Raw genomic sequence first — 9112 nt, 5'->3', positions numbered from 1 at the left:
GGGGGGGCGCGGGCTGACGCTGTTGTTGTCTCCCCGCGCACGCTGCAGAGGCCATCAACTGCCTAAACGCGGCCATCGACATCTACACCGACATGGTAAGGGCACCCCGGGCGCCCCGAGGGGCTGCCTCGCTGCTGATCCTCCCCTCACAGCCCCCTTTCCCGGCCTTTTCCCTGCCCTTTTCCCTTCCCCCAGGGGCGCTTCACCATCGCCGCCAAGCACCACATCACCATCGCCGAGATCTACGAGGCCGAGCTGGTCGACATCGAGAAGGTGAGGATCCCACTCCCCACCTAACCCTGGCACAGCCTTTCCCCAGGAAACTCGTGGATTCCCCGTCCCTGGGAGTGCCCAGGGATGTCTCCAATCCTCCGGGAGTGACCTGGGATAGCAGGAGGTGTCCCTGCCCCGTGGGTCGTCTTTAATCCCTTCCGACACAAACCATTCCGTGACTGTGTGATTTCCTTGCCAATAATTCCCAGCGTCTGGTGCTGGGATTCCTCACACAGGTGACTTGGAATCAGTGGTTTTCCCAGCCCGGAGCAATCCCAAGCCTCTCCTGTGCCGAGTGGCGCCAGCGGAACGCTCCGGTGGGAATCCACGTGACTTTCCATTGGAAAAGTGCTTTGGGAGCGTTGTGGGGCAGTTTTAGAGCTGCCTCTGTCACTTCCAGCCCATGGTGGAGCACTGACTCCCTCGCTGCCATTCCCAAGCTCCCTGAGCAGGAATCCCGCTGCGGATCTCCTGCTGGAAGTTTGCAGGATAAAAGTCGGTGGGATTTAGGTGTTATTTTCTAGGGAATGATTTGCTTCCTCAGCCCTGCTCTGCTGGATCCCGTTTATCCCCGTGAATGCCGGTGCTGCCTCTCCGGGTGCAGCCCTGCCGTTTCAGGGGTGACTGATCCCAGAGGGATTGATCCGGGAATGCTGATCCCGGTGTTTCTGTCCCCAGGCCATCGCTCACTACGAACAGGCCGCGGATTATTACAAAGGAGAGGAGTCCAACAGGCAAGTGATCGGGATCAGCGGGAAGGGCTGGATCAGGGATCCATCCCGGACATCCCAGAACCAAGGCGGTTTTAACCTTAAGGGCTGTTACAAAGGGAATTCCTCTAAATCCCAGCTGCTGGCTCCCGATTTTCTCCACGTGGAGGGGTAGGGGTGGTGCCGGGGCATGGGCCGGTGTATTCCCGGGACACAGGGGGTGATTTTTGGGATGTGGGTTTGCAGCTCGGCCAACAAGTGTCTGCTGAAGGTGGCGGCCTACGCGGCGCAGCTGGAGCAGTACCAGAAGGCCATCGAGATCTACGAGCAGGTGAGGAGCAGCTGCTCCATCCCCTGGGATACTAAAACCTCTTCCCGAGGGGAAGGCGGCTCGCTGGGCTGGGCTGGCGAAGTTCCCTGGAATCACGGAATTGTTTGGGTTGGGAAAGCCCTCTGAGATCGGGGTGCAACCGTTCCCCAGGTGTCACACTCGTCTTTTTTTTGCTGTCGTATCCGGCAAAAGGCTGGGAGAAGGCTGTAAAAATTCCGCTTTGGATCGTATCCACGACTCCGTTCGGCAGAAAATTCCCCCCCCAGATTTATCAGCTCTGCCTTTGTGTGGGATATTTACCCGGGAATACCCACAGTGCTTCCCTTCGTGCTTCCAGAGGGTTTATGTTGCAGCAGGACTTGTTTTCCCCTTTCCTCCTCAGCCGGGATAAATCCCCCCCCCCCAGCCTGGTGGGATCTGGCTTCCCTTGGGATGAGTTAAAAGCCTCCCTGACTCCCAAAAACCACTGGCATTTTTTTCCCGTGCGGAAATTCTGGGTGGAATTTTAATTGGCTGCCCTGTTTTTAATCCAGGCTTTCCTTTTCCCGACCCTTTTTCCATGTTTTTTTTTTGTATCCAGGTGGGAACCAACACGATGGATAACCCCCTGCTCAAGTACAGCGCCAAGGAATATTTCTTCAAAGCCGCCCTCTGCCACTTCATCGTGGACGAGCTGAATGCCAAGGTGGGTTATCCCAGAATTCCTCATCCCCCCCCTCGTGACCCTGGGCTGGCTGGGAGGAGCTCAGTGGGCTAACAGCCCTCATCCCAAAACCCCTGACCCCTCCTCCTCAGGGATTTGTGTGGCGGAATCTCGACCCACCACAGTGTCCCGTTGGAATTCTGGTGGATACTTCCCCGGGTTTGAGGATGGGAAGGCAAAATCCTGAAAAAAAAAACAAACCAGGAATTGTGTGTGAAGGGTTCTCTTCTCTCTCTTCCAGCTGGCGCTGGAGAAATACGAAGAAATGTTCCCGGCATTCACAGATTCCCGGGAATGCAAGCTATTGAAAGTGAGTAAACCAGGGAGCTTTTGCAGCTTTTCCATGATTTTTCTCACCTTTCCCAGCATTTTAGAGGACATCAGCCTCGCTGTGCCCTGGGTTTGGCCCTGACCCAGGTGTTTTCCATGGGATGAGGTGCCGGAGTGGGAACAGAGCCTTTCCTCATTTTTCCTGTTTTCCTAGAAACTCCTGGAAGCCCACGAGGAGCAGAACAGCGAGGCCTACACCGAGGCAGTAAGTGGGCAGGGATTCCCTTGGGAATGGTGGCTCCTTCCTCCTCTCTCTTTTGGGATGTGTGTTCCCTGTTCCAGGCCAGGGAAGCTGTGGAGAGGGGCCGGGAGTGGAGCTGCTCCAGCAAGACCCCAGCCTCCTACTTCAAAATTCCCAGTTTTTCATGGAGAGTTGAGTAAAGATCCCACCTGGGTTTGCTCCAGCTCCTTTGGTGTTTGACAGGGGCTTAAAATGCTCTGGGTGGGCTTGGAGAGACTTTTCCCTGTGCCTTTTCCCTTTTTTTTTCCCCACTTTTTTCCCTCCTGTCCTTTTTTTCCCCCTTCTCCTTTTTTTTTCCCCCTTTTCTCTTTTTTCCCCTTTCTCCCCCTTTTTTCCCCTTTTTTCCCCTTGCCCCCTTTCCCTTTTTTCTTCCCACTTTCCCCCTTCTTCCTCCCCTCTCCCACTTTTTCCCTTCCTTTCCCCCCCTTTTCTCCCCCTTTATTTCGCCCCCTTATTTTCCCCCCTTATTTCCCCCATTTTTCCCCCTTTTTCTTCCCTTTCCCCCTTTTTTCCCTCCCTTCCCTCACCAGTTATTCCACCATTTTTCCCCCCCTTATTTTCTCCCATCTCTTCCCCCTCTTTATTCTCCCCCTTTTCCCATTTTCCCACCATTTTTTCCCACCCATTTCCCCCCCCCTTTTTCACCCCCTTATCCCCTCCCTTATTCTCCTTCTTTCCCCTCTTTTCCCTGCCCTTTCCCCCTTTATTTTACCCTCTTATTTCCCCCCTTCTTTCTCCAGCCCTTTTTTGCTGCCCTCTTTTTTCCCCTTCCTCCCTTTTCCTTCCCTTCCCTCCCTTTTCCCCCCTTACTTTCCCCTTTTATCCCCCCCCTTATTTCCCCCTGCTTTCCCCCCCTTTTCCCTCTATTTTTCCCTCTTTTTTTCCCCCCCCCACTTTCTCACCCCTTTATTTTCCCTCCCCTTATTTCCCCCCCTTCCCTTTTTTCCCCCCACCCTTTTTGCCCCCCTTATTTTCCCCCCCTTATTTTTCCCACCCTATTCCCCCTCCTTTTTTCCCTCCCTTTTCTTTCCCCTTTTTTCCTTCTCTTTATTTTTGGGAAGGCCCAAAGCGTCACACTCCGCGCTCCCACCGTTCCAGCCTCTCTCCCTCGCCTCGATCCCTGCCTGATCCCGGGTTTTCCCTCCGCTCCAGGTGAAGGAGTTCGACTCCATCTCGCGGCTGGACCAGTGGCTCACCACGATGCTGCTGCGCATCAAGAAAACCATCCAGGGGGAAGGGGACGGGGACCTCAAGTGACGCCCGCGGGATCTTCCCCGCCCCGGCCGAGGACTATTCTGGGATACCCACCCCCCTCCTCGCTTTTATCCCGTCGTCGCTTCCCAACTCCCGGCGCCCCGCGTGTCCCTTTAGCTCCCCGCTCGTTGTGGTGGGGCCGGGCGGATCCGAGGCGGGATCCGCTTCCTCCTCCTCGGCTCTGGTGCTGCTCCACCCGGCGCCTGCACCCGCGGCTCCCGGTTTTCCTGCCGTTCTCCTGATTTTCCAGCATGTACATCTTCGGTCCAGGCCAGCACACAGCACAAAGTAACCGCTTCCGACCCCCGTCGTGTTGTTCCCGTTTTCCGGTTCTCGGTGGCCCTCTGTTGGATACAGTTGGATTTGGGGGTTCTTTAAGCTTTTTTTTTTTTTTCCCGGTGCTAGTGAGAGAGGCTTTGGGATTTGGGAACTCCTACACAACACCCCCCTTCCCCAACATGCTGCCCTAGTGCTGGAGGCATTCCAGGCTTGGGAACAGGAGCGCCGGGATCGGTGTCGGCCCCTCACGGAGCCCCGGTCCAGGGCTGGTTTGTATCTCAATATCCAGCGTTAAGGTTCTTCCTGGATGGATTTTTCCCACTTTTATTTCGTGGTGTGTCCCATCCCTCCATCCCCAAAATAACTTCCACACGAGTAATAATCTATTTTTCTACCTTTCTCTCCGCGTGTGCCGGGAATGATCCATTAATTCCGGGCCCCCCCCAAAAGTGTTGGCTGAGACCTGACATCCCACGGGAGCCTTGTTGGAACGTGGGTGCCAGGTGAGCACAGCTTGCTTGGAAAAGGCTGAAAAATTCCCGCTGGAATTTATAGGTGTGTTTAAAACCAAGTGGGGAACGAGAGAGGAATCGAGCTGCCTCTTTTTTTTTTCGTGGATATATGGGAGTCTGTGCAATCTGTCACTCGGTTTTCTGTTCCAGGAGTGAGGGAGTCATTCATTAAGGGCTGTTTTTCTCTGGAAAAAGGGAGAATTTTGGGGGGGGTTTGCACTTTGGTTGGAATTCCGGTACTGGGACAGAGCAGGGCTTGGCTCGGTGGGTGTCACTCCAGGAAGTGGCACTTGCTCTGTGCCACGAGCTTCTGAAAACCAAAAAAAAAACCTGATCCATGCCAAATTATTATTATTGTTATTATTATTATTATTGCTCCCTTCCTTCCCACAGGCTGTTGTGTAATCCCAAGTGGAGGGGAAAGCCCGGGGTTTAGGAGGTGATCTCCCAGCTCAAGTGTAGTTAATTCACTCCCACCCTCAGCAATGGCTTTGTTGTGTCCGGGATGAGGGGGAAGCACAGGCTGGGAGGCTCCACTTTTTTCCCAGTGTTGTTTTTTTTTTATTTATTTTTTAGGCCTTGTTCTGTTCCCTCTCCCCGTCGTCAGTATTAAGCACGGGGGCTGTAGGACGCGGGTGGGGCAGAGGGGTCTGTTCCTACACCCCCTACACCTGTTAGTTGTGTGTGAGTAGGCTCAGCATGTCCTCCGGTGTATCCATGGTGAACTGTGACGGTTTCCAGGTGACAATCCGCCACTTACTCCGCTGTATTTCCCCCCCCCCCCCAACTTCCATCACTCTCTACTCGGAAAACTTATTAATGAAATGGCCTTAGCAGGAATATCATGTTTTGTGTGACTCTGTACATGAATAAAGTGAAAATCATGGATGTATAAGGGAGGAGGAGAAGTGGTTTTTCTGGGAAAGACCTGGTGTGATGATGGAGGTGAGCAGGTGGAGTGTTTTCCTTCAACCCCTGTTTGGAATCACAGGATGGTTTGGGATGGAAGGGACCTTAAAGCCCATCCAGATCCACCCCCTTTTCACCATCCCAGGTTGCTCCAAGCCCTGTCCAACCTGACCTTCAACACTTCCGGGGATCCAGGGGCAGCCACAGCTTCCCTGGGGAAACTGTTCCAGGGCCTCCCCACCCCACCAGGGAAGAATTTCTTCCTAATATCCAACTGAAATGTCCCCTTTTTTTCAGTTTGAAGCCATTCCCTCTTGTCCTGTTAGTCCAGCCCCTCTCCAGCTTCCTTGGATCCTGGAAAGCTGCTCTGAGGTTTCCATGGAACCTTCTCTTCTCCAGGCTGAACATTTCCAGCCTGTCCCTGTCCCAAAGTGTGTCCCCCCCCCCCGGATCAGATCACCCAGTCACCAGGTGGGTCTCAATATTCCCATATTTTAATAAGAACAGTTAAACAGTAACTCACTTCCATACATTCCCGGAGTACAAAACTTCCCTGGCTCCAGTTCCAGACGCTCTCAGGGTTTAAATATATCTACAGCCTCTTCCCCTTGGTCACTGGGGAACAACTGAGCTTCACCGGGAATAAATATTTCAAATATAACCTCTTGGAAATGCTCTCTTTTAAAAAAAAATTCCCTTTTTTTTCTCTACATTAGAATTCCATGGCAACACCTCCGGCATCCCTTTAGGATCAAAAATAGCTCTGTGCCACAGGTTGGGGGGGGGGTGTTTATTGCTGGACAACAGGCCCTCAACACCAGGCTGGATTGTGCTTGCCTTTCCCAAAGTTTTGCTCACAGCTCCAGCTGAGAAAGTTTCTGTGGGAATACTACGGTTAACGGGCAAAGAAACGGGAAAATTCTCTGGAAAAGATGCAGGTTTTTTGCACAGTGGCAACTGGGAACCTGATCCCGAGTTTTTTGAAGCATTAAGCCACAGCAGCGAGTTGCTGTTCCCAAAAAAAGAGTCATCCCAGTCAGGTGACAACCCTCAAAGGCTCCTTCCCCACCCAGGGAAAACACCCCGAATCCTATTCCAATAAAATGGAGCAGCAGGTGCTGATCGGGAAAAGCCTCTGAGTTGAACCTTTTCCACGATGGCTGGTTTTCCCAGACACTTTTCCAAGAGATGTTTTGGTCTCTTTTAAGTGCCCACTTCCACGTGAGCTGGAGCAGCTGGAAGGTGAAGACTGAAGTGCCAGACTGCTCCAGTTTTCATGGAAATGTGGGAACACAAACCAGCACTTGGCTCCCACCTGCTCCTTTTGCTACTTAAGAGACTCAAAACTCCCGGAAAGAGACTCCAAAGCTCCCACTCGTATTCCCAAGGAGTGAGCTGGCTCACTGCTGGGATCTTTGGCGACAGCAGAGAGAAACCAAGGTTTCCTGGAAAGCAGTTTGGCCAGACTTATTCCCTGGATGAACTTCTGCTGGGGGAAAATGCAGTGAATGTCACGGAGAAACACAACCTCGGTTCTCCTGATTGTCCACGTGGCATCGAATCACCTGGAAAAACAAACCTGCACCACCTTTATAAACCCACCTGAACATGGTCCCCGAGCCACCCCTTCCAATCCCAGGGAATCAACTCCCAGGGACTCCGGGAAGTGTCACCCCGCCGACCTCCAGGAGATGGAGCTGTGGAATGAATTTTCAGAGGAACTCGGGGAAAATCCACTCCCACCACCAGCTTCCCTCAGGCAAAAGGGCTGTACAAGGGGTGCAGCTTCAGTAAATCCCGAGTCATTCCATGTTCACCAGGGCGTGGAGCTGGGGCTGGACAGGGTCCGGCTGCGCTTGGAGCACCGCGAGCTCGCTCAGGGTGCTTCCCATCAGGGCTTCCTGGGATCCTGGCCCTCCGGAAGACTTGCAGTCCGTGCCGGCGGTGCCAGGGACGGCTGCCAGGCTCTGGAAGGGGCTGTTCTCAGGGAAGGAGAGCAGCTTCTCCGGGATCTTGGGGGACACGGCGTACTCCTCGTCGGGAAGCTCCGTCTTGTGGCCGTCGTCGCTCTTCGATGATGCTCCCTCCACGATGACGAGGAAGGACTTCCAGGGGGTGTTTTTATCGTGGATCTGGAAAGGAGGGACCAGGAAAAGAGAAGGGTAAAGGTTTGGATCCAGCTTGTACTCGACGCTGGCGGAAAATTCTGTTTTTGGAACCACGGAATGGTTTGGGCTGGAAAGGACATTAAAGATGATCCAGGGGTAAAGATGGTAAAGGGACACCTTCCACTAGCCCAGGCTGCTCCAACCTGGCCTTGGACACTTCCAGGGATGTGGCAGCCACAGCTTCTCTGGGCAACCTGTGCCAGGGCACCTCCCCACCCTCGCAGGGAAGGATTCCTTCCCGATATGGAGCAGGTCCAGAGGAGAGCAACGAGGCTGGGGAAGGGACTGGAGCACAAGTCCTATGAGGAGAGGCTGAGGGAGCTGGGGCTGTTCAGCCTGGAGAAGAGGAGGCTCAGGGGAGACCTCCTCACTCTCTGCAACTCCCTGACAGGAGGGGGGAGCCAGGGGGGGGTTGGTCTCTTTTCTCAGCGAGACAAGAGGGCTCAGGGTCTTCAGCTGTGCCAGGGGAGGTTTAGGTTGGATATTGGAAGAGGGTGATCAGCCATTGGAATGGGCTGCCCAGGGAAGGGGTGGATTCTCCATCCCTGGAGGTTTTTAAGAAGAGACTGGATGTGGCATCAGCGCCACGGGCTGGGAACCACGGCGGGGTTGGACTTGATGATCTCGGAGGTCCCTTCCAACCCAGCTGATTCTGTGATTCCATGATCCCATGATCTCCCACCCAAGCCCGTTCCCCCGGGGCCATACCGAGGTGTGCCGGCGCAGGGTGGACTTGTCGGTGAAGGTCCTGCCGCAGGCGTTGCACATGAAGGGCTTCTCCCCGGTGTGGATGCGGTGGTGCCGCTGCAGCGCGTTCAGCTGCGTGAACTGCTTCCCACACTGGTCGCAGCAGTACGGCCGCTCCCCTGGGACACAGAGCGGGTTAGAGGGGTGGCACTGCAAGGCACTGAGCCCTGGGAATCACCAGTGAACACGGGGATCCCTCCAGACACACCAAAAACTCTCCTTTGGGGAACAAATCCTGTTTTCTTCCTTCCTCGGTCAGCGCAGGAGCTCGGAGCTAAACCTGGACACTGATTATCCTGGCTGGTTATTAATAATGCCTCTACAGCCCTTGGAAGTGTTCCAGGGAATTTGTGATAGTTTCAGTCTAGGCCTTCCTGGAGACCAGCTTGTAACCAGGGAGGAACTAGGGAAGTGACTAGGGAAGTGACTAGGGAAGGGACCAGGGAAGGGACCAGGGAAGGGACCAGGGAAGGGACTAGGGAAGGGACTAGGGAAGGGACTAGGGAAGGGACTAGGGAAGGGACTAGGGAAGGGAACAGGGAAGGGAATAGGGAAGGGAACAGGGAAGGGAATAGGGAAGGGAATAGGGAAGGAATAGGGAAGGAATAGGGAAGGGACTGGGGAAGGGACTGGGGAAGGGACTGGGGAAGGGACT

General features: G+C 54.2%; 2 protein-coding genes across 4 annotated transcripts in view; one reads left to right on the top strand and one right to left on the bottom strand.

The window, feature by feature from the left end:
• NAPB (NSF attachment protein beta) overlaps positions 1-4220 on the top strand; it is an 8057-nt gene extending 3837 nt beyond the window's left edge. Inside the window, exons 4-11 of the mRNA XM_027704140.1 lie at positions 49-95; positions 196-273; positions 952-1007; positions 1230-1314; positions 1895-1999; positions 2259-2327; positions 2502-2552; positions 3741-4220. Of these exons, the coding sequence (XP_027559941.1) occupies positions 49-95; positions 196-273; positions 952-1007; positions 1230-1314; positions 1895-1999; positions 2259-2327; positions 2502-2552; positions 3741-3845 (596 nt within the window). The 3' untranslated portion in view covers positions 3846-4220. The remainder of the gene's footprint in view (positions 1-48; positions 96-195; positions 274-951; positions 1008-1229; positions 1315-1894; positions 2000-2258; positions 2328-2501; positions 2553-3740) is intronic.
• Positions 4221-6018: 1798 nt separating this feature from the next.
• GZF1 (GDNF inducible zinc finger protein 1) overlaps positions 6019-9112 on the bottom strand; it is a 9167-nt gene continuing 6073 nt past the window's right edge. For all 3 annotated transcript variants that reach the window (XM_027704133.1, XM_027704131.1, XM_027704132.1), the window contains exons 5-6: positions 8419-8576; positions 6019-7674 (exon numbers count right to left, since the gene is read on the bottom strand). In XM_027704133.1, the coding sequence (XP_027559934.1) occupies positions 7345-7674; positions 8419-8576 (488 nt within the window). In that variant the 3' untranslated portion in view covers positions 6019-7344. The remainder of the gene's footprint in view (positions 7675-8418; positions 8577-9112) is intronic.

This window comes from Neopelma chrysocephalum, unplaced genomic scaffold (assembly GCF_003984885.1).
Source record: "Neopelma chrysocephalum unplaced genomic scaffold, ASM398488v2 Primary Assembly neopelma1_257, whole genome shotgun sequence".
Lineage (NCBI taxonomy): Eukaryota > Metazoa > Chordata > Aves > Passeriformes > Pipridae > Neopelma > Neopelma chrysocephalum.
The sequence above is the reverse complement of the archived record's forward strand: the minus strand, read 5'-3'. Positions and strand labels throughout refer to the sequence as shown.